At 47.4% G+C, this 25,561-nt stretch overlaps 1 protein-coding gene across 1 annotated transcript in view; it reads right to left on the bottom strand.

The window, feature by feature from the left end:
• The window catches only part of RHAG (Rh associated glycoprotein), a 193,267-nt gene that overhangs the window by 14,834 nt on the left and 152,872 nt on the right, over window positions 1-25,561 (bottom strand). Inside the window, exon 7 of the mRNA XM_086926205.1 lies at window positions 7,985-8,106. Coding sequence (XP_086782331.1) covers window positions 7,985-8,106 — 122 coding nt within the window. The remainder of the gene's footprint in view (window positions 1-7,984; window positions 8,107-25,561) is intronic.

Below are 25,561 nucleotides of genomic sequence, written 5' to 3'. Positions count from 1 at the left end.
AACAGAGAAACTTAGTAATGAATGACAATATTTGATACTGCTTTCAAAGATACAAACTTGATTGTGAATGATAGCATGTTGTCAAAATTATGCACAATCCACTCATTAGATTTTATCTGTTGTTTGGAATGTCCCGCCTAAGGGCCCGATTACGATCTTGCTCGGAAGGGCTATGGACTGCATCCATCAAGAGCAAGCCCGACTTGGTGCCCCATTTTCCAAACGACTCGTACCCCTGTACAAGCGAGTAAGTACAATGCATATATAGGCTCAAGCTCCGAACGACTCGTACCTGTCAGTGATGCCTTGCGCAAAGGGACCGATTTCCGAGCGATCAAGCACGATGAGCATGTCTGTCAGTTAGATAGACTCGCTCCTGACGAGACGTCATGGTTGCCGGAGATGTACTAACAGGCCCCCTTCACACCTAGCCTAACAAATCGGTCACTGGTATACACATGCATGTATGGTGCAGTGGGCACAGAGGCGTCCCTGCAACAGGGGCGCCCTTTTCCGCGACCTACCTTTTTTGTCTATGGGAGCCTATGCACTCGATGTACAACAGGCTCCTATAGACCAGAGTCCGTCAGCATACAATTGCATGATTTACCTTGCCAGTCGTGAGGGGAACGGCAGTCCTTGAAAGCTCCAGTGGGGGCCAGGGGACCAGTTATTCACTTTAAGCGCCGTGAGGGAAACGGCCCGAGTTCCGAACCGGGGACTCCATTTCCCAGCATCATCTGTGAAGGCGCCAGCTACTGACATCAGCAAGAGGCTACCAGCACCTCTTAAAATCCGCCTCCACCTCCCGCAGCGCGGGACGGGCGCGGGCTAAGCCCGGGGCCAAGGGCGGGCCCATCCTTGCCCGTCATCTCCCAGAGGAGGCTGGGCTGGGCCACCTCTCTTTCATCTGTAACTGGGACATTATTCAATAGACTGAGGTACTGTTAATTTTCCACGGTTATTTTCTGTACATCCTAAGCCCGGGACTTTTTTAATATTGTTCGTTTTTTTCTCTAAATTGATTTAATCCTCCCTGTGCAAGATGATCCAGCAAAATCCTCCTAAACATACTCAAGGGAAGCGAGCTTGTGCACCCAAGCTCCCTAGAGCTCAAACTAATTCCTCTGTCACAAAACCTGTTACGGCCATAGATCTAATGCTCCAAAAAGCAATTGGCACAGTAAACACCGAAATAGCGAATACTGAGCGCCGATTATCTATAACACCAGATCTATCACTACTGGTACCTACTACCCCCCCCCCCCACCATTGAGCCAGCCCTTGACGATATTCTAACTCCTAGTGAGACTCTTTCCTCTCTAGTTAGTACGTCTAACCTAAATCAACATCCTAATGATACACGGGGAGGAATTAATGCCATAGGCCAAACTATTGGGAGGAAAAAAAGCATAGGGAGTAAAGGTGGGACCAGATATAGAAAGGCTGAGAGGAAGCAGACAATAAGCGCCAGTCAGCCAAATGATAATCCATCCCTAACTACTACACCCTTGCCTCCTCCATCCAACCCCTCCCATCCACCCTGGATAGATACATTATTATCTGACCTAGTTACCCAGTTTAGGGCAATTATAAAAGAAGAGGTGGCTCCAAATCTTAAATTTATTACAGATCTTGCTACAACACAACACTGCCGTCTACCTACACCAACTTCACAAACCACCGGAAGCGACCAAAATCGTCCAGTATTGTCATGCCCTGGGGCTGGGCTAGGGACTGTTGACAAAAGTTCTAATTCTAATATGACCAAACTATCGCCAAAAGTGCCAATGCAGAACAATAATTCCACTACCACCCACATAATCACTGCTCGCTCCCAACAAGCTATACGAAAACTCAACCAGCAAACAGATACCCATCCGACCAATCATAGTGCTCATCTAAGGATTGATGAGCCATAGGAGCTCCTGTAGTAGGAATACCTAACCAAAGGAATCACCCTAGTCTTAGTAATGACCCATTCCCTGGAACTCTCCCGACGATCGATTTTCCCCCTGCAGCTTCCCCTTATGTAATTATACTAACAGGTATCCCCGAACTCACAAATACTTCCAGGGAGACCCAGTTAGATCTCCCTAACAAAGTTCTATTTTGGCTGGCTAAGTATAAAAAATTTCCATACGAGCTGGCCAATGAAATTTTGATGGTAAGTAGAGTTGCCTGGGTGGGTCCTACAGAAAAAAATATCAATGGCGATTGCGTGATTATTAATTTTATAGATCGCCAACTCATGCAAAGACTCCTTACCCAATTGGTACCTCTCCAGGGAAATCCCACATCTATAACTGCATTCAATCTTGGGTCTTTCTATTCCCCTAGCAACAGGCTGGGTGAAACTAGCCCTACAAGAGGGCTAATGCTAGGTGCAATACGTCCCCAACATCTGCCCCCAAGGCACTACCAAGATCAGACCTCCGCATTCCCCTTAGTAATCGCTTTGCTCCTCTAGAGGATGTAGATTGACTGGAAGACCAAGGTCCGCCTATTCTTAATTCTAGTCAAGTATCACCTATGACTACTATACCGGACTAATAAACCCCTACCTAGACACTCCACGACCTGCTTATCTTGGGGCGCCTCTCACATCACCATGCTCTCCCCCTAAGAGTTCTGCCAATGGTTCCCCAGCGTCTTCCTGTCATCCTTCACCCTGTTCAAATATGGCTATCTCTTCCCTTAATAAAGGTCCAGACAATCTCTATAAACCAATGCAGTCTCACAACCCTCTAATAAGCACCCAACGGACTAGTAGTAGCTCGACAGATCCACCTACCACCAAACTTAAAATCCTATCATGGAATGTGGCCAGTATTTCAAACTAATTTGCCCGGAATGGAACCATTTTATCAACCAATACAATATTTGTCTATTCCAAGAGACAAGGGCAAGACAAGAGTTAACTAAGCGGGTTTTCTACACGGTCAACGACCTAGCCCTTATTGGCTCTAGAGGGAGACCGTTCGGGGGTCTAACCATCTTTATCGCGTCCCACTTGGGCTGCGTAGTCTCCCAAATTACCACCCCCAGAATGGACTTACAATGTCTATAGTTAGTGCTTCCTAGTGATTTCACTTTCTCTTCCTTGTCAATGTCTATTCTCGCCCTAGTAGACTAGGGAGCAAATCGCCCACAGTGGCAGCCTTGGATGATTTTATATACTCCCTAGGTGATTGTGGCTGGTGACTTCAACTGCCAGTTTGAACCATTACCTGGTATTATTGAGAATATCTCTAGAGAGGATGATGACCAGTGGTCCATCCCAGATCTCTTAATTCCATCGATCAAGGCATGGACCCCTCTTGTAATCCAAATTAACTCCCTAACTCTCGTACATTCCTTAAGAGATTGTAATGGCAGCACAGTCAGACCTACTTGGGTGCCCTACTTACAACCGTCCTGGCCAGACCTCCCGCATCGACTGCATTTTGGTTGAGGCAGGAGCCTGGCCTTCTGTAGAAGACTTTGTGGTTTCTGCTCGTCATGACAGTGACCACAACGCTTTAACGCTTCTTTTTAGGCTCCCATTATCCAATTCCTGCAACCAACACAATGAAGCAATTTCCAATCCCCTCCTACTTACTAATAACAAGAGACGCTTAAAATGGCCGACGATTAGTAAATCCCCGGAAAAAATGGGATCTACTTACAATGACATCTGTAAAGCTCTCTCAGACCTCATTCTCTCCTTTGCTGAGAACCAAGAAAGGAGGACGATCTCCATCATCCAGGTACATACGACCCTGGTGATTACTTTAGCCGACCTCTTTAATCCTGTGGTACCCCACCTTAAGAAAAACACAGAAGGCCTTAACATGGTTTAACTCTAAATGCAAGGGGGCTAAATCTGCACTTTTGGAGTCTTTAAAAAGTGGAGACAGGATACTGGTGGCATCCAGGATAATTGATTATAAAGCAACGATAAGAGCGGCAAAACAATCCTGGGAATCAGAAAAATGGGAAAGTTTTAAAGAAGCCTTAAATAAAAAGGATATGAGGGATTTCTGGGCAATAGTGAGATCAGATACTAAATGGGGCTTAGTGGCAGATGACCCTAATATAGCACCAGACCAGTGGATAGGCCACTATCAGAACCTTTATGTCCCTCTAACTTCCCCTAACCAGGATCCCTATGATGAAGGAGAATATTACTCCTATACCTTTTACTGAGGTGGAATTGGCCATAAATAAGCTCCCCCTGTGCAAATCCCCAGGTTTAGATAAAATCCCGGGGACCTCTATAAGGATCAACCCGAAATATGGATCCCTTACTTTCTGTTATTGTTCAATCAATCAATCAATCATTCAATCAATCAAAGCATTTATATAGCGCACTACTCACCCAGAGGGTCTCAAGGCGCTAGGGGAGGGGGGTCCGCTACTGCTCGAACAGCCAGGTCTTGAGTTGCTTCCTGAAGGTGAGGTGGTCCTGGGTCAGGCGGAGGTGGGTCGGGAGGGAGTTCCAAGTCTTGGCAGCGAGGTAGGAGAAGGACCGTCCCCCTGTGGTGGCTCTTCGGAATCGTGGGACGGCGGCGAGGGCGTGGCTGGTCGATCGAAGCTGGCGTTTGGGAGCGTAGAAGTTGAGGCGGCTGTTGAGATATCCTGGGCCTTGGTTGTGTAGGGCTTTGTGTGCGTGGGTGAGGAGACGGAAGGTGATTCTCTTGTTGACCGGGAGCCAGTGCAGGTCTCTCAGGTGTCCGGAGATGTGGCTGCGGCGGGGGATGTCCAGGATGAGTCGTGCTGAGGCGTTCTGGATCCGCTGGAGTCTCTTCTGGAGTTTGGCGGTGGTTCCGGCGTAGAGGGAGTTGCCGTAGTCCAGACGGCTGGTGACGAGGGCCTGGGTGACCGTCTTCCTGGTCTCGGTGGGGATCCACCGAAGATCTTACGTAGCATGCGCAGGATGTTGAAGCACGACGAGGAGACGGCGTTGACTTGTCTGGTCATCGAGAGGGAGGAGTCCAGGATGAAGCCCAGGTTGCGTGCGTTGTCTGTTGGTTTGGGTGCGTTGCCTAGGGTGGGGGGCCACCAGGAGTCTTCCCAGGAGGAGGGTGAAGATCCCAGGATGAGGACTTCCGTCTTGTCCGAGTTCAGTTTCAGGCGGCTGTTCTTCATCCATTCGGCTACCTCTTTCATCCCTTCTTGTACGTTGGCTCTGGCGGTGGCGGGGTCGTTGGTGAGGGAGAGGATCAGCTGGGTGTCGTCTGCGTTGTTTAACGCTATAATTAACAGCGCACCCATTCCTGAGACATGGGCTGGCGCCGAAATAATCCCAATTTTCAAAAAGGGCTCCCCACTCCTTCCAGTCAATTACCGCCCAATTAGTTTGATAGATGTCATCCAAAAACTTTGTTCCCGTATCATCTTAGATAGAGTACAGGTATGGATTGAAGACCAACACATACTCAGCCCATATCAGGCTGGCTTCAGGGAAAAAACTTCCACGGTGGACCAACTTTTACGATTATTACTACTTTATTGGAAAACCGTAAGGGTAGAGGGTGGCAGCATCTACTTAATTTTTGTTGACCTTAAGGCCGCGTTTGATTTGGTACCTCGTCAAACTCTTTCAGAAGTGGGGTTTCCCCCTTCCCTTCTCGGGTCGTACAGAGATTACATCAAGACAATTTTGCTCAAGTTAGGAGTGGCAAATTGGGTAACTTGACCCCCAGGTTTCCCGTTAGTAGAGGAGTTAGGCAGGGGTGCGTTTGGCACCCACGCTGTTCTCCCTCTACATAAATGGACTGGTCACCCATTTAAGGGGATCCAAAGACATTGATGCCCCCAAACTTAACAACAAACAGGTGGTGGTGTTAATGTTTGCGGACGACACACTCCTGCTGTCAAAGTCTCCGATGGGAATTGAACGTGCCCTGGACAGCATCTCAGAATTCTGTCAGATGAGAGGTTTGGAAATCAATATATAAAAGACCAAATATATGATTTGCAACCCTCCTAATTCTTTCCGTCCGACCACCCGCTTAAATGGTGTCATTTTAGACAGGGTAACCGTCTTTGAATATCTAGGGGTTACCCTAACGGATAATATGGATTGGCGTCCTCAATTAGCTAAGGCAAATTTACGCCTCACTCAGCTATGTGGTGGTATCCTTAAAACGCATAAGGCCTCTACTATAAAACCCATTGCCCCCATTATGGAAATTTATAGAGCCCAAGCTCGGGGTGCAATTTTATACGGGGCCGAACTATGGGGCCATTCCAAGATTAAAGATATCACCACAGCTGAAAACTCATTTGTTAGATCTCTACTTGCCCCCCCGGCCAGCACTCCTTTAATCCCTTTTAGAATGGATTTCGGCATTAGACCTGTACAAGATGAAGTTGCGCTGAGGCCATTACTTTATTGGCGTAGGATGTGGATAACGCCAGTGCTGGCATGCTACAAAAACGAAGTCAAACAACTTTTGGGCCTCCCTGTCATTGCTAGAATACCTTGGTTCACTCATATAAAAACTATGAGTGCAATCCTCAGTATCCCAGCTCTTTGGCATAATCCAGAACTAGCTATTTCTAACTTGTCACGTACTGATTTGGTCAACCTGTACAGGGCAAACAGACTGGCTGCCACATTTAACAGCGGGGAGTGCAAATTCGAGGAATTTTTGGACTACATTGAATCATGGGCAGCAAGAAAACTTTACGTCCAATTTAGATTTGGTACTCTTCCTCTCAGGGCTGTGACTGCAAAATGGTCCCTTAATGCTCCATCTGAATGCCTGCGGTGCTCCAATTGAAAATGAAATCCATGTACTGTTCTTTTACCCAACATACAAATGTATCAGGAAACGTTGGCTTGTACAAGCATGCCGTAATTTAGGCTGTGTACTCTACAAGGATGCCTATAGAGTATTGAAATGTGATTCCTCTATCCCATTGGTATTTTCGGTATCACATTTTTGGAATGCTGTGTGGCGTAGGCTCTGGTCTTACATCAAGTCTACCAATGCCCTGTGCCACAAATCTGATGGCCTTGTATAGCCGTTTGCCTAATCCTTCGTTTTAATTGTATAGCAACCTATTTAAACCTTTTAACTTGTTCTTAAACTGTTTTTATAAACCTTGTGATCTATGCAATGAGTTGTTATAGTGTATGTGTAATGTATGTGTAATTACAAAATGTTTTTTTTAACAAAGTCTTTATATATACTATATTTTATGGTCACCACCGAAATACAGATTAATTTGACTTGACTTGACATTTACCAATCTACATACATCAATATTTGTGTGGCCTTGGGGCACTTTTCACCAGTAAAGTGACGCACTGCCTTGTGTTACCTCATATTGTATTACATGGCTGGAGCATGAGTATTCCCATGCATCAACCAATGTATTTTTGTGCAAAGCCAGACTTACTAAAGGCAGTAAACCCGGGTTTGCACCAAAATGGTACACCTACCTGACCTTGGCATAACAGGGAGAAATACATCCTACTTCTCCTTTCTGAATTCTGGAGCACACATAAAAAGAAAAATGTGCCTTGAAGGATAGGTTTTGTGTGTGCAGGGATACCTTTCTGTACAAATATTACACTGATCACAATACAGGCACCCTTACATTAGCACTAGGCTTTCCTTCAATTGAGCCAACGAAAGGGAGCAGAAATGCACCATATTTGTTACATTTCAGTTATTTTTCTTTCACACAAGGCAGTGCAGCAAGAACCCTTCCTGCATTACACTGCGTGAAAATTGAGTAAATATGGGCCATAATGTCTTAAGGGTAATAAAATGTAGTCATTACAATTATGCACTTGAAGCTGCTGTACCCAATTATACCTGAGAAAATGACAAACGATCTATTCATAATTCAACACCTTAAATAATATAATACAATGGCGAGATTCTCAAACATCCCTAACACCCATGGATTCTCACTTTGTGACATATTAAGTTTAGCAGAATGCTCATTTAAGCATATTTTCTCATATGAATAAAAAAATTCTCACCCTGGTTTGGCTCCAAGCAATGCTGCAACAATTCCTGCTAGACCTCCCAGGAGTCCAGGTAGACCATGCAAATTGTGCACTCCGCAAGTATCTTGAATTTTCAATTTTCTGGCCAAAAATGGCTAGGAAAAGATACACATAATTTTGAGATGTTACATTCAATAATGCATTGTTATGAATTAATTGAAATGAATCTTTCACAGTCGTACGTATTATAGGACTACTTATGACCCATGGGACCATATTCCGACCCAAAAAAAGTATCAATGATTTCCAAGCCTAGGCTACAAGGGTGCCCCAACCTCTCTAAATTGTGCAGTGACTGTTGGCGCCTGGTAATGGAATGGCAGTTATGGAGAGTGGCAACAATGGGGTGATTAATTACCACAAGTGTGTAAGTAATAATTCCTCTTCCACCCACCATCAAACGAGACAGCAAGCAATACCTTTCGAGAGGATAATTAATGCTGCCACTGGTCCTTCTTTATTTATTTATTTATTTATTTATTTATTTATTTATTTATTTATTTATTTATTTATGTAATGCATTTATTTATGTAATGCATTTTTATAAAGCGCAGACTTTACCCAAAGGTGTCAGAGCACTCTACAATAGAACCAGTTACCTTACATGTAAGAACTGTTGCAGGAATAGAACAAACAAAAATAGCATGAACAGGCTGTACAGGCAAAAGTAAGAATAAATATGACAAATTTTACAATGACTAAAGAACTTCCTGGCAAACAAAAGCAGGCCATAGAATCAAAACAACGCAGGCAAAAGGAAAACAATTTCAAACACAGCAAGCACAGGATGTACAGCACAAATATAAACATATGTGACAAATTTACAAAGACTAAAGAACTTCCTGCTAGGGTCTGAGAAGGAGGGAATTAGTTCTGAAAGTGTCTTTGGAATAAAAGGGATTTGAGGTCCGCTTTGAAGATCTGGATGGAGGTGATGGCACGGAGCGAAGGAGGAAGCGAGTTCCAGGTTCTCACTGCATTACCTGAGAACGATTATGCCAACAGTTTTTCTCTTTTGAAGGAGGGGGGTTCAAGAAGGAACTTTTCTGCATTCCGAGAAGGTCTTGAGCCTCCAGACAGTTTGAGTTTATTCGCCAGATTGTGAGGGGAGGAAGAGTGCAAAGCTTTGTGGGTGATGCACACTGTTTTGTAGATAGCTCTAGCCTCGATGGGAAGCCATCGGAGAGAAGACAGATGGTCACTTCGTTTGGATCCTGAAATGAAGCGAGCTGCTGAATGGAGGACGGATTTGAGGGGGGATAGGTGAGAATTGGGAAGGCCAGTCAGAAGAGAATTACAATAGTCAAGTCTAGAGAGAACTAGCGATTTGACCAAGGTTTTTAGGTCATTCTCCGGGAAGAACCGATGAATCCCCCATAAGAGTCGCAGTTGATAACGTGCGCTCTTGGCCATGGAGTTGATGTGTGAGATTAGGTTGAGTCTTTTGTCAAGTATGACACCTAAGGATTTAGCGCAGTCCACAATGATGGGTTTACTGTTGAGTAGATTTGATTGATCCATCCAGGCTTGAACAGGAGGCGGAGAGAGAGAGCTAGATATGAGGAGGAATTCCGTTTTGGAGGGATTGAGTATGAGTTGGTGAACTAGCATCCAGTTGTGAATAGTGTTGAGAGTAGAGCTGAGTAGTGAGAGATCATGAGGGGAAGACACCTTGAGGTAGATTTGGGTGTCATCCGCGTTGAGATGGTAGAGGATTCCAGATTTGCCTAGAAGGTTCCCTAATGGTTCCAGATAGAGATTGAACAGAGTGGGAGCAAGGATAGAACCTTGAGGGATGCCTTGACCACCAGTGAAGATGAGAGACTTTTTGCAATCTTGTTCATTTGGGATCTGTCTGTGAGGAAAGAGGCAAACCATTTGAGTACTGTGCCTTCCACGCCCATTCTCTGTTGATGAATGTTAACGAGGGTGGTGTGATTAACAGTGTCAAAAGCTGCAGAGAGGTCAAGAAGAATCAGAAGGCATGATTCCCCTCCATCACAAAACCTCCCCCAATCTGGCCTGGTCTGTCGTTTCTGAGAATACAGTAGTCAGTAGGTAACAAAAGATCAAATGAAGTGTGAGAGGAGTCATTAAACCAGGTCTCAGTGAGAAAGAGCATGTTGAGGCTGTGGTGAGGGATGGTGTCGGAGATTTCCAGTTTGTGTTTGGTTGCAGATCTGCAGTTATTGAGCATACAGTGTAGCTCTGACGCAACTGTTTCGGTGATGTTAGTGTCTGGACTGAAGAGGGGGATAGGGATTAGATTCTTTAATGAGGGTGCCCCTTGAGGGGGAGGCTGGTAAGTTCTGACGGAAGAGATGGTCTGAATGGCAAATTGAGTAGATTTATCAGGAGAGGCGAGTGTAGGGGAAATGACCTTGATGGTCTTGTAGGTAGCCAATAGGTTGGTAATGTCTGTGGAGGATAGATTGTGGTTGGCTCGATTTGGGCGCGGGAGCAAGGAACTCCTCGGGAGGTTGTTCGGGATGGGGATATCTTAGCACATAGGAGTGAAATGGACGCTTCAAGCAGGGAAATGGACGCGATGAGGGAATCAAGTTTGGTTTCCAGAGAGAGGTGTGCTGAACACAGAGTGAAGGGTGGCTCAATGGTTACAGGAGAGAGTGGACTAGGTGAAGGAGGACAGGAGGAAGTGGGGGACTGGAGAGAGTGTTGGGGTGCGGGGGTCGAAGGTGGGGGAGGAAGTGAAGTATGCAAAGAAGGGCAGTGGGTTATGGGGGGCTGGGGGAGATATGTGATGAAAGGGTCTGAGGGGGTAAAGAAGGTGGTAGAAAGAAGTGAATGGAGTTAATGAGATATTTTTACTGGTGTTGAGCAGAAGGGAAGAATAGAGATCATACCGAGGAGGAGAAAGTTGAGAAGTATAAATGGATGGCTGGAAGAGGAGGGGGGAGGGAGTGGGGTAATGGGAAGGGCATGGATACGGTGAGGTGAGAGGAGAAGGGGTTGAGCAAGGAGAAGAGGGAGGGAGGTCAAAGGGAGGCCACACGAGTGGGGAGAAGAGAGAGGGGGCAGGCCAGTTACCAATGGTAATGAAAGGTGAATGTAGGGGTAAAGGCACCAGGCAGAGTGGGGGGGTTCAGGAAAGGGGAAGAGCGGAGAAGGGTGAGGGTCCGAGGGGAGGGAGGGAGGAGGGTAAGGCGAGTTGATCGGTAGTTCAGATTGTAAGAAAGGTGGATTAAAAAGGGGGGAAATGGGAAAGAATAGGAGAGTTAGGGGGTGAGAGAAGGCAGTGGAATAGTGGGGAGATGCAGGATGTAGGGGTGAAGTGGGGTGTAAAGCAGATCAGGTAAGAGGGAGGTCCAGTTGGGAAGGTGGCAGAATGAGAGGGGAGGGAACGAGAAGGGGGGGTCAACCTGTGACTCTCGGGAGAGCGGTCTGAAGGAATGTGTGGTGGTCAAGGGGGGAGAAAGGGAGAGGACGAAGAAGAGGAAGAATCTAGAGAGATAGTAGTCGCAGGGGTGGGACGAAGGGAGTGGAAGATGTGGTCAAAGAGAGGGAGACAGGAGTCAGAAGCTTGGATCAAGACAGTGCCATTGTTATAAAGTGTAATGGTGAGAGAGCCATTAAAGCGGGAGAATTTTTTAACCACTTCCCATCTGGGAAAGAGGAGGAGGAGGATATGTAGAGGGAATTGGAGAAGCTGGAGGACCAGGAAGGGATGTCATTAGTGAAGAAAAGGAAGTCATTTGTAATCTTCCCTCCGCGCCCATTATGGAATTGGTCAACAAAGAGGGAATCTGGAAATTGTTCAATGATTGTATGTTTGAACCGTTTAGCTACTGCTTTGGACATATGAGGGGGCTAGATTACTTTGAAGCAGTTGATTCCAGACTTCATTTGACTGGAAGCCATGATAAGGAGATGAGGTGAAGACGTGGCGTGGTGAACAGAAGAAGGGTGGCCACTGGGGTAGTGAAGGCGGCGCAAAGAGGTAGGATAAGAGGGGGTGCGCAAATTCCGGGAGTCAGTGAGAATAAAACCAATAGGAGTGAGGTCAGAACAGGAACAAAGGTGGATACCCGACAAGGCTAGAAACAGGTAGAAAGATACAGGGGAGAAGCAGCATTGAATCATAAGTGCATACCTCATCAGTTTCTAAAAGAGGAAGAGGCAGCACCAATCCGAGATGGCCATCAAAGAATTCAAGGAGCATTCCTCTTTCTGTTCTAATCATAAGTAGGGCACCAGGGGGCACGCACAAGCTCTTCTCTGACACCAGTTGCTCCTGCCCTTGTCCTTTCTGGGGTGCATTGTTCCAGAGCTGTCTTCCACTAATCCAATGGCTTCAGATGACTTTAGAATTAATCCACTCTTCCTTTTTGAATTGGGCGGGGTGATTGGGCGCTGGCAACTGTAAGTATGTGTCTGCTTCAGCCGGTCGATTGGAGCCGCGATCGCACCAGTGCATCTCAGAGATGAGTGCAGGGAAATGGCTGTATCACAGGGGCACCGGAACAGCAAGGGGCCAATTGGAGACGGTGAAATGCTGTGCCCTGCTACTAGAATGATAGAGAGTGAAACCAGTCTTTAGAGCAACAATTTGGCGGTAAGAGTGGGGAGATTACAACCATTTCTATTTGAGTTGTCCTTCTCAGGTACCATTTTAGGGTCAGGCACGGGCTTTGGTACGTTTGGCTGAAAGTATCTATTCAACTTCATGGAAGGCTTCAAACCCAGGAAGGAGTCTGCGTGACCCAGTCTCCAAGGCGCAATTTTCAAGCCAAATCCCGATGGAAGCTGGATGCGATCCCTGCCCGAGTGATGACTGGGAAAATGGCGGCGTCAGCATAACCTGCACTGAGCCCCATCCACTCACCGGATCATTGAATTTCACTCGCGTCTGCCAATGCTTGTTTCATCCATGGCTCCTCCCCTGTAGTTCAACCCTTCTTTTCTTTTGGCTCTTTCGCCGTATTCCTCACCTTGGTCACCCCCGTTTGTATTCTAGCCTTTCTTCCTTCTCTGCTTCGTTGTCTCTCACGAGTTCTTCTATCCCTGTAACGCCTCTCTGCGCTGCTCGCACCGTCTGATCTCCGGCGGATCACGGCTGCAGTCCTAGGTCAGCCCGTGCTCTGCCTGCACCGCCTGATCTCCAGCGGCTCCCGGTTCTCCTTATGCACCGGTCAGTGGGGGCTTCAGGGCCTGGAAGGAGAGGGGGGCCACGTACCAGCCCCTGCTTTGTATCCACTAGGCCCAGCGCTGGACGCTCTGGCTCTCTTCTGACATGGTCAGCTCACTGTTTCTGTTCTTTCCCAATCCCTCTGCCTTCCACCACACACTGCCATGCCCCTATCCCCATCCTCATGCCCTCTCTGGTGCATGGGCCAGATCTTCCAACCAAAGGTGTAAGTGTATGCATCTCAAAGCCGCATTTTACTATCTTTATTCAGATGTATGAAAGTGAGGAAGCAATGCTACTTTTTCTTCTGTACAGTAGTAGATATTTAGATAAATACTGGACTGAAGTCCAATGCTTGTGCAGAGTGTAGAGTCCCGATAAAATGTTTAGTCAGAGCAAGGGCTGGGCACCTAGGAAGTCTATGCCAAGCGGCCTCTGAGAAAATATTTTAACTTGAATGATTAATGGACTTAATTGGGCAGGTATGAAATGGAGTTAGGGCACATGAGAGAGCTCTAGATATGGCAAACAGACTACCACCATCTAAGTTACGTGGGCCTTGGAACTCTATGACAACTCTATATCGTCAAAGCATATTTCAATGAAAGGAAACAGATCATATTTCTGAAAAATTAGAAACTGGAAGCCTGGGGAGTGTATTTGGATTAGCTATGTCCACCAATAAATGATTGGTTCACTAAGAGTCCTCTCTTTGAGTGATTGACCAATTCCAAAAGGGCAATCTATCTGGAGCTGGACAGAAGAGCTGACTTTAATCTGTTATGGGTGGCTGTACAATATTAGGGAAGGTCACAAAACGTTAGGAAGAAACACCATTATGACTGGGAAGACCACATAAGCCTACATATGGTCAATGCCGGGAAGAGTCATGCCATGCCAATGTGATGAGGAAAGCTTGCATAGTCAAAGTATCTCCTTCATAACAACAGCCTCACACACACACAGCCACACACATGCACACACATAAATATAGGCATACATTAATACACTCTTGACCACACTCAAACAAAAACTGCATCACACATACTCTCAGACACATTGGCATACATAAATATATGCACTCTCATTCTTCTCCCAGTCTCTCAAATACATACATACACATCATCAGGCACATGCACACATGCATCTGTGAGTACATCGAGTGCACAAATATGCAAAAGTACACATACAAACAGTTCCAGCTGGCCCTCATGCTTGTACCTCATTCCTTGTCTCTTCCAAATCTACTGACCTCCCAGTTCGGGCTGGACTGTTCCCATGAGGTGCAGGGTCAGACTGATTTGCATATGGTCATGTCTGAACTGGGTGGTAGAGTGGGCTAAAGAACGGTGATGGATTAAACCCAGATCTGTTGACTGGGTGTAAGTGTTTGATTGGTTCAGATGCTCCATCCATCACCACCCCCCTTTTGTACCGCTTTAAAAAAGACTGCAAGCATTTGTTAGGCAAGTCAAACTTGATAAGGCATTTTTCATCACCACGGACCATTATGAGGACGACAAAAGAGTGACTGTGAACTATGGCAGGCAAAGTCTGTTTTCCTTGGCCCTCTCCCAGGTTTTTGTCTCATCAGATACTATTTGTCATACTTAACAATCGAATGAAGTGATTGAAAGAGAATCTGTTCACTGATATGGCTGCCTGTTGTACCTCAACTATCACTTGAAGGAAGTAGAAGAAATGTTAAGAGGGCTATGAATGTGCTAAGAATGGAGGCGTGCAATGAGTTCCCACTCGCTGTGCTTCGCCTTAGAAGATATTAAAGCAGTAGTTCTTAACCTGCCTGTCCGGGTTCCCCCTGGGGTTCCGTGATGCCTAATCAGGGGGTCCCCGACCGCTTTCAAAATTATATATCAGCAACAGAATAATAAAGTGTACATAACTAAAAGAAGCAAAATGCAAATCTGAAAGTATTTGGTAAGTATGGAGGAATTTTAAATCGTAGGCTAAACACAATTATTATAGGGAATCAGTGGCATAGTCCTACCCGATACAATGTAGATTTTTTATATATCTAGGTATAAAACAAAATATGTAATCATTTTTGTTTCTAATACATGATTGTGTCTGTATTTGTGTCTATTGTTTTGTAGTTGAAAACATTGAAACTGTGCAGACCAGGTTTCCCAGCTGCCAGTAACTACCAAATGGGAGTCCCCGGGTTCCAATAATGATTCAATGGAGTTTTCTGGATTCCAGTAATGATTAAATGAGGGGCCATAGTAGCCTAAAGGTAAAATACCACTAAATTAGAGTCCTGACTCCCCCATCATTGTGGCCAGCTGAAACTGGGTATTTGCCGAGTCTATGCCAGGGAATGGGCCAGCCAGTGTTAATCTATGGTCTCTTTAATGACCAAGGCAGCTGGCATAGTATTTTTCAAAAACACATTTGAATGCATACAGTCTACTTGGAAAAAAGCATGCTGGAGCTCAGAAGGTAAACCTGCAATAAAAACACCATTTTCATTTAGTTACATTTGCTACATGCTGGAGTTGAAATGTCAGTCTATGCCTTCTGACAACTTGCTTCTTATTCTTTTGTACCTGTAGATTTCTAATACTTTTCTTTCTCTGACTGTAAATTGACAGGATTTTGTTAAGTGAACTATGTTACAATCTCACTGGGGTTCAGGCAGGCCCAAGGAATTATGCAGCATGGGAGGCCCAAATTATGAGACAATGGTGACTACATTATGCGGCATGAAAACACAAATTATGCAACAATGAGCCCATTTGGTGATAGTATTACTTCATTATTTTGTCATTTCTTTTACATGTTTGCAGTGTCTGGCCAAACGTTTCACTTCATTAGTACCAGTTCTACATCCAAATACAGCAATAAGGAGCTGAAAGGTGATCATCAAAATTTGCAAAGGAGGTTCTACTGTGGGGTAGCATGTGTTGCCACATTTTCAGTAACTTTTGATCCGTTTGAGCTAGGAACAGATTTAGTTTTTGCTAAATTCAGCAGATTATACTGCAGAGATGGATTATGTGGCAAATGCTGTAAATTAATAATCATCTGGCCGAGTGTGAAAATAAATATTGAAGGAGATCAATTCCTTTCTAATTCACAAAATGGAAATACCTGTAAAATAACTGTAGACATATGTGAACATATATCAGCAGTTGCGAAAGCACAAATGAAGCACATTTTATTTAGTAATTCTAAAGTGTGATAGAAATATAGATTTTAATAGGATCAAAGCAAATCTTAATGATGCAAAATTGTAAATATTGTATTGTATTGCAGAATTTACATAGAACTTACTACCCCTAATGGTTGCACTGAAGCACTTATGTACATAGGCAGCTAGTTATGCCATATAGAATGAGGTGTGGTTGGAAGGGTGTTGCCTTTGTTTTGTGACCCTATATGGTCACAAAATGTGCGGTTATCTTGTTATGCGACCCTTGACCCCACCAGGTAGGTCGCTCCCCTCCGCACAGCACCGTCTGTGTGTCCCTGCCCCAGCTGCCGCTGCTGAGGAAGTTCCGTAGGTTTGTTCATCTTCTGCTTTATTGTTTTATCGTATTGCCTATATTTCAGTGTTATGTCTGTGACTGCTGTTGTCTGTCTTCCCCCGCTGCCTGTACGTGGTCCGTTCCCCTTTTTCTTCACTCTGTTCCCCCCGCTGTCCCCATGCTCTCTCTGCCCGGTCATTCCTTCTGTACCCCTCGCTGCCCCCGTGTCTCTGCCCGGTTTTCCCTTCTGTTCCCCTCGTTGCCCCCGTGCCCCTCTGCCCGTTCTGCCTTCTGTTCTTAGCTGCTCCTGTATTTCTGCATTCTGTATTTTGCCTCTGTGCCACTCGTTTTTCCTGTATTTCTGTGCTCTTTCTGCCTTCGGTGTTTCCCTAGTTTTTGTGCCCCTTTTGCCTTTTGTTCCGCTCGTTTTTGTGCCCTTCTGCCTTCTGTGCCACTTGTTTTTCCCTTGTTTTTGTGCCCCTTTTTGCCCTCTGTTTCACTCATTTTTTGTGCCCATCGGCCCTCTGTGCCACTCGTTTTTCACTCGTTTCTGTGCTCCTTTTATCCTTCTGTGCCACTCGTTTTTCCCTCGATTTTGTGCCCCTTTTTCCTTCTGTTACCTTCGTTGTCCCTCACCACCCTCGCCGCAGCGTCCCCTGTGGCCCCGCCCCCTGACCGCCCACTGCCCATTCGCTGCCCCCGCCTCCCACCTCCCAGCTCCTCCTCCCTCCCACACCCCCATATATGCCGGCCGCTGCGCTGCCGCACAGCTGGCGTGCCTAAGGCAAGCCCATCTACGCCTGTCCGCGCTTGGATCGCGCCCAGCACCAGAACCCCTGGCCTCTGCACCGCCACGACGACTGCCGCCAGTACAACGCCAGCACTCTGCATGCTCTCAACTCCGGACGGAACCACACCTGCTTCAAGGCCGCCCCAAAACGCAAACACAGCCCCTTCACCTGCCGGAACTGCAGCTACACCAGCCTCAGAGCCGATGAACCACCGCCAAGAAAGACCCCACCACCTCCGAAGCATACTGCTGAACACCCGCTCCGCACGCAAGAGTGCCGTCGAGCTCTGGGACAGGTCGACACAACATCCCCGGACGTCGCCTTCCTGACAGACACCTGGTTTAATGACTCCTCTGCACCTGATATCGCTATAGCCTTCCCAGACAGCTACAAGATCACCCACAGAGACCGCACCAATGGAGTAGTAGGAGGAATCACCATCATCCACAAGAACAGCATCAGGGTCTTGACTAGCACGGACAACGCGCTCAGCACCGCCGAACACATGCATTTCCAGATCCACACAGATCCTAACTCCACCCTTAGAGGCACCCTCGTCTGCCGACTCCCCGGACTAGCCCCCAGTTCAGTGACTCCATCGCCGACTTGATCAGCACGCACGCCCTGACCTCCACCGACTACATTCTCCTCGGAGACCTGAACTTTCACCTTGAGGACAACGACGACAACAACTCCACAACCCTGATCGATAACCTCGCCAACCTCGGACTGAAGCAACTCGTCACAACACCCACCCACTCCGCCGGCCACACGCTCGACCCCGTCTTCTCCTAAAGCCCGCACGTCTCCGTCAGCTACACCACCAAACTCCTCTGGACCGACCACTGCTGCATCCACTTCGCCTTCCAGAAACCCACCACACACCACCGCACCCAACAGATCCCCCGCCGCTGCTGGAGCAAAATCACAGAAGACCAACTACACACAAACCTCGCTCTCAGCCCACCCACTGAACCCTCCAACACCGACGACGCTGCCCACAGCCTCAGACGCTGGATTGAGGACTGCAGCAACACCCTCGCCCCACTGAAGAAACCCCCCCACAGTGACACCAGCAAGAGGGCCAGCTGGTTGACCCCAGAACTTCTAGCCTCCAAGCAAGCCTGACGAAAACTAGAGAAGAAATGGCACAGTGAACAAACTCCGGACAGCCAAGCAGCACACAAGAACACCATCCACAACAACCACCACCTCATCAGGGCGGCCAAGAGGACCTCCTTTAGAGACCACCTCGACAACAATGCACTCAATAGCAAGGAGCTCTTCAACATCATAAGGGAACTCTCAAACCCCAGCTCCAAAACCAACGATATCCCGCCATCGCAAGCCCTGTGAGACTCTCTAGCCACCTTCTTCCACCGCAAGATAGCAGACATCCACGACAGCTTCAACACCCAGACAGCCCCAACAGACAGCAACACAACATACTCTCTGCACACCATCGACCACGACCCCCTTCTAGCTTGGGTCAGTGTGAGCATTGATGACACCATCAAGACCATGCCCACAATCCACTCCGGCTCACCTTCAGACCCCTTCCCGTACCACGTCTTTAACAGAGCAATCAGCTCCATCGCACCCCACCTGCGCAACGTCATCAATCTCTCCCTCGAGACTGTGACCTTCCCAGAGATTTGGAAACAAGCCAAGATCAACGCCCTACTCAAAAAACCTAAGGCAGACCCAAGAGACCTCAAGAACTTCCAGCCCATCTCTGTACTCCCCTTCCCGGCCAAGGTCATCGAGAAACCGTCAACAGACAGCTAACCAGACACCTCGAAGAAAACAGAATCCTGGACCCTTCCCAGTCAGGGTTCTGCAGCAACCACAGCACAGAGACTGCCCTCATCGCCACCACCGACGGCATCAGGACCCTGCTGGACAACGGCAAGACCGGAGCACTAATCTTCCTAGACCTCTCTGCCGCCTTCGACACCGTCTGCCACCGCACACTCCACACCACAGGGATCTGAGGCAAGGCTCTGGATTGGACCACCTCCTTCCTCTCCGGCAGAACCCAGACCGTCCGCCTCCCCCATTCCATTCTAAAGCCTCCAAGATCATCTGCGGCATACCCCAGGGATCTTCCCTCAGCCCGACGCTGTTCAACATTTACATGGCCCTGCTCACACACAACACTCAGCTGATCCTCTCCCTCACCAAGGACCCCATCACCGCCAAAGCCAACCTCAACGAAGGAATGAAGGCCGTCGCCGACTGGATGAAGACCAGCTATCTGAAGCTGAACTCGGACAAGATGGAGGTCCTCATCCTCAGCTCCAACCCTTCAGCCTGGAATGACTACTGGTGGCCGACTGCACTGGGGGCCACCCCGACACCCACCGACCATGAACGCAACCTGGGAATCATCCTCGACTCAGCGCTCTCAATGACCAGGCAAGTCAACGCCATCTCCTCCTCCTGCTTCAACATCCTTCGCATGCTCTGCAAGATCTACAGATGGATCCCGAAAGATACAAGAAAGACAGTCAGGCAGGCCCTCATCAGTAGCAGACTCGACTACGGAAATGCCCTCTACGCGGGAGCCTTGACCAAGCTCATCAAACGACTACAATGCATCCAAAATGCCTTGGCACGATTGATCCGTGACGTACCACGCCACGGACACCTCACCCACCACCTGAGAAACCTGCACTGGCTCCCCATCACCAAGAGGATATCCTTCCCCACCTCACCGCCAACACATGGAACACCCTCCCACTGAGCCTACGACAGACCCAAGACCTGCTGACCTTCAGGAGGATGCTCAAGACCTGGCTGTTCGATCAGTAGCAGCCGGCCTCCCCCGCACCTTGAGACCCACGCGGGTATATAGTGCGCTTTACAAATGATTGATTGATTGATTGATTGGTTATGGGACACAGCCCATAGCAGTGTGGTGGATGATGAGGTGTGAGAGACACAGACATGTTTTTGTTAGTTTTTCCATACACTGGCAGCATCGGATATCTCTTTAAGTCCCATTATTGCATTTCCTATGATTATAGTGTGCTTAGCTAGGTACTGCAATGTGTTGTCTAATCAGATATTTCATGTGAAGTTGTGTGCCTGAGCAGGCATGGTTGTTTGTAGAGAGAAATGTAGAGATCTACTGGGATTTGCATGTTAGCATCAACCAGGGCCGGCTTTAGCGCTGGTGTGTCCGGTGCAACAATCAGTTTTGGCACCCCCACGACCTCCTCCTCAGATTGTGACAGTAGCAAGAGTATTCAGTTCCTTAGGGGGAGGGGATAAGGATAGGAAGGGGGTACATTTGTTGATAGTTGGTGTATGTAGGGAGAAGAAAAGGTGACGATGGAATAGCTCCAAATAGGAGCAAGAGCCCTCACACACTAAGCATGGGCGGAAAATCCGTTTCGCTCGCGGATTTTGCGGATTTTCGGTAAATTCGCAATCCGCGAGATTCGCGAATCTCCCGCAAAATCCGCAAATCCGCGAGCAGCGGATTTTGCTCGCACTGTTCGCGTGAGTTCGCGGCTTCCCAGTACAAGTTCGCGCCCCGCGAATAAGTGCAAAATTGCAGAAATACGATCTTAGCAAAACTGAAACTACTTACCAGGTTCAAAAGTTCAGGCTCATCATTAGTAGCCATTTCCTGTAGTGCTTCCTGAGGGGCCCCTCCAGAGTTCAGTTGGCAGTTGCAACTATTATGTGACCCTGCTCTGAACCTCAGAATAGTTACACATATGCCACAAAGGTCCTGAATTACAGCTAAGGGAGACAAGCAGGAGCCAGGCTGGCAGTTCAAATCCATTAATCAGCCCCTAATTCATTATTGTCAGTTGGGGCAGGGCAGGTGTTGTAACTAATTTTGCAACAATGAAAGCACTTAGCAAGTGCAAAAGATCACTAATCAGGAAGTACTAAGGAAGCAGGTGCCAGCTAAAAAAATATTCTGTGACACATTAATCAACCCCAAATTAATTCAGGTCACTTGAGGCAGGGAAGGTGTGCTTGCGTTGCCACAATAATGTACACTGACTGGACAACCAGAGGGTGCTGTGATGAAACAGAGGGTGGCATGGGTGGGTCAGAGGGTGACATGAGTAGTCAGAGAGTGGCAGTGGTGACAGAGAGTGGCAGTGATGAAGAAGAGTGTCCCAAACAGGCTGGACACGTAGAAACAACAAGTTCGCGAAACTTGCGACCCGACAGGTAAGTTCGCAATTTGCGACATTGTACAAAACCCTCGCGAACTGGCAGAAACCCGCGCAAACAAAAAAAAAAATCTGCAAATTCGCGAGAATTCGCGGATTTTGCGGATTGCGAGTTCGCAAATCCGCAAAATTCGCGAACGCGAGATTCGCAAAATTCGCCTATGCTTATCACACACCCATGTCATGCTTCATCATCAGGCAGCCCCTCATTGGGCCAGCACTACAATGTCCAAAAGGCCCCATCAGGGGGGCTCTTTGCTGGAGGTCTTCTATGGTTGCAGACGTGAAGCTAAAGTGTGGTGGTGGGATGTATGTGCAGTGAGTAGAGATGGGAAGCGGAATAGTATGGTTTAAAAATAGCTATGGAAATCCCCAAAAACAATTGTATTCACTGGGTTCACAAGCTATGAGTAAAAACAAGAAGAGTCATGGCTGAAGAGGGGTAATTATACCCGCTTGAGCTCAGAGTGATGTGTGTGGGGTGAAGGTGGTCGACATTTTTGAGCCCTAGATCGTCCAGTGGGATCTTGGCATTCCATCCGGACCAGTGGATCCTCCTCTGCTCTAGAGGGGAAGGTATGGGTATGTTTAATGAAGGTCCCATCCCCTACAGTCTGGACTCATGTGGTAGTCCTGTGTGGAAGTGAAAACGTTAAAAATTAGGTAATGTGCGGTATATCTTCTGAAAAACCCCTAGAAGGGCGGGTTTATTGGCACCAACCGTGACATCCAGAATACTCCCATGATGGCAAGGGAGAAAGCACTCAACTGGAGGTCCTTCAAAGCGCAGTACCTACCCGCATCTGGCCATCACCAGGAATGCCTCATCTTCAGATTCCCTTACTACCACTGAACAAAAGTACCTCTTATCTCTTTAGAACACCCTACATATACATTTTATTTGTTTTAAAGCATTGGTAAAGGCTGCCTTTACTAATGAGAATGCATATCTACTCAAACGAACCCTTTTTAGAAACATTAGGAATAGATAATGAAAGACTGGGGAAAAACACATAACCTCATATTTTATGCATTTTGCATGCAGCTCTTTGATGACAGTTTGTAACTGTCACTTTTCTATATCAGGGATGTATCTTATGTACAGCTGTACCACAATGATCTCTGCTATCCATACAAAATACAGATTTACAGCAGGCATAATAACCCTCTGCACTACTTGATGCCACTAGTCAAAACTCATATCTCTTTCTAACAGCACCATAAATCACAAGAGTTATCTTTTTATTGCTGCCTGAAAGCTGGATGCACAAGGAACCCTGCAGAAGGTGTTTTGAAATTGTAAGTTATTGCTCAGCACAGTATCCCCAGCCCTGAGGTCAGCGCCAAATACTGCTGCACCAGTCGCACTTCCCTAAAGCCGGCCCTGGCATCAACCAGCGTAGCAGTGTTATGTCAAAGTAAGATGAGTAAGTTACAGTTGGCTGCAAACAGCTGAATGTTATGTTATTAGTATTAGTGTGGGCCATTTGTGTTATATATGAAATTACTCAACTATATAATAGCCCTCTTTAACTTACCTGCCAAAAGAAAATAGTTAGCTGTTTATATTTGGGTTTTTTGCTGAGTTTTATATAGCGCAAACTTGACCCGAAGGTATTGAGTATCAAAGCGATTTACATGAGCACCAGTTACGTTAACCAAGGACACATTAATTTTTGTTAGGAAAAGGGAGATTAACCCCCAGATGCATCAAGCACCCATTCTGCCAATTCCAAATAGCGAAAAATACCGAATCGCTAATTGGAATTCGCAGAATGGGATACATCAAAAAATGCAACAAAAATTTGCGATTCGCATTCGGCTGCAATCGCCGAATGCGAATATCATTAATCGCATAAAATTCGCAGAATCGGCTGTTTTCACAACCAGAAATAGCGATTTCGCAATCTGCGAGATAACAAATAGCGATCTCGCAAATTGCGAGAACGCAAAAACGAGAAGTCGCATTTTAAGTACAATGATGACATCTCTACCAGGAATCAGGCAGTTCCCTTACTCATTTTGAACACATAGCTGGAGAGAGGAGGAGGCACAGCCCTGAGCTCTAGGCGACACACCCTGCAGCCCCACAACAGAACATTCATTCATCCCAAAATGTCCCAGAAAACAGCAGGATCCAGTGAAACTGGCAGAAAAAGAAAAAGAAAGTTTTCTGAACAGGAGCAATGCAGTCCCTGCACATCAGAAACACCCTATTGCATTGTGGGACCTGTAGTGTGAAAATGCCACACACAGCCCAAACTGTCAAGTGAAACATATCCCTAAAGCCAGTCAGGGAATGCAAGCCTGCATGCATGTTGCAACATCCCATGTGCAAGATTGCAGATGCTGAAACCACAGATAGTGAGGCACTCCATATCGAGGAGACCCCAGAGGAGACGGAGTGGGAGTGCCATCCAGCCCCACAATCTGGACCGTCACAGGCACCTGCACCAGTACCATCACCTTCCCAGAGGGACAGGGCCACCCCTGCAGCCACAGGAGACGTGCAACCACCCCAAGCGTCACACATGGCAGTGGAACAGGCCCCACCACCACCCAGGAGGCAGACACGCCGCACAGCCACTGTGCATTCGCAGGCAAGCGGACAGTTGAGGCAGCGGCACACCTTGGCCACACGAGCTGACAGGGAGCAACAGGCCCAAGATCAAGGCCTAGGGATCAAAGCCCGGATGCTAGCTGTGCACCACAAGCAGGCACAGCACGTGGCAGCATTGCAGCTGTACAAGACTGCACGCAATGTGAACCAGCTCACCGAGAGTGTGCAGGAGCTAACGGCTGCAGTCAAGGAGAACAGTCATCTGATGGTTGCGCAGCAGGACATCACCCGCCGGCGCCACCGCCAGCTGCTGACCCAGTTATCGGCATATACCCGCTTCAACTACCTTATAGGGAACGCAACATACCAACTGTTGCGCCAGTCATTGGCCATGCAAATTCAAATGGTGCAATGCTGCCAAGATGCAGCAAAGGCCCTGGAGCAGGTCACCACCGCAGTCCAACACCAACCAGTGTGTGGCCATGGCCATGCAAGGGGGGGGGTGATGATACCAGTGAGGGCACATCGAGCCTGAGCAGCCTGTCTGTGCAGGTGCTACCAGAGAGGCGCTGCAGTACCAGGCCCAGTGCAGCATCACGCCCGGACACTCCCAACGTGGAGCCGGAGAGGCGACAGGGTGCATCCGGCAGGAGGTGCCAGTGAATGACTGAACATTAGCAGCAGTGCCATGCTGATGTACCAAGCACGCCTGCTCTACATACAAGAGGCTGTATGACGAAATACTGTGGTAATGTTGTTTGAAAACCAGAAAACATCTACATCTTGTTGTAAATAAGAATAACAATTTATTCTGAAAACAAATCTTCCTCATGTCATTTTTTCATGTGGCATGCATGAGTGCAGTGTTGTGTGAGGGGTATGGGTGCACTAGAAATAGTTCAGTGTGATGTTGTTGCGGCGCCTGTGTCCTTCTGCAGGATTCCTCCCGCGCGCATGATGCACATGTTCAGGTGACCGGATGCCACCCTCCGACTCACTACCAGAGATCTCCACAGGTATCCTCCGCTTGGTGGCAATATTGTGGAGTATGGCACACATGGCCACAATGCAGCAGTAGACCTCAGGCTGGTATTTGAGGGCCCACCAGTCTTGTGTAGGATGGGTAATCGGCTCTTTAACATCCCAAATGTCCGCTAAATTACATTTCTTGTGTGAATGTGCGCAGCATTGTAATGCCGTTCCTGTGTTGTAGCAGGGTTCAGGTATGGGGTGAGGAGGTACTCACAGAGGCCATAGGCGCTGTCACCTGAAGGATAGGAGCAGAGGGCCAGTGCCTGTTATGCGCAGCTACATGGTCTTGACATACTGTATGTGGGCATGTATACTTACCTAGGAGATGTTCTTC

Source organism: Lissotriton vulgaris, chromosome 6 (assembly GCF_964263255.1).
Source record: "Lissotriton vulgaris chromosome 6, aLisVul1.2, whole genome shotgun sequence".
Classification (NCBI taxonomy): domain Eukaryota; kingdom Metazoa; phylum Chordata; class Amphibia; order Caudata; family Salamandridae; genus Lissotriton; species Lissotriton vulgaris.
This window is presented reverse-complemented; position numbering and strand designations above follow the sequence as displayed.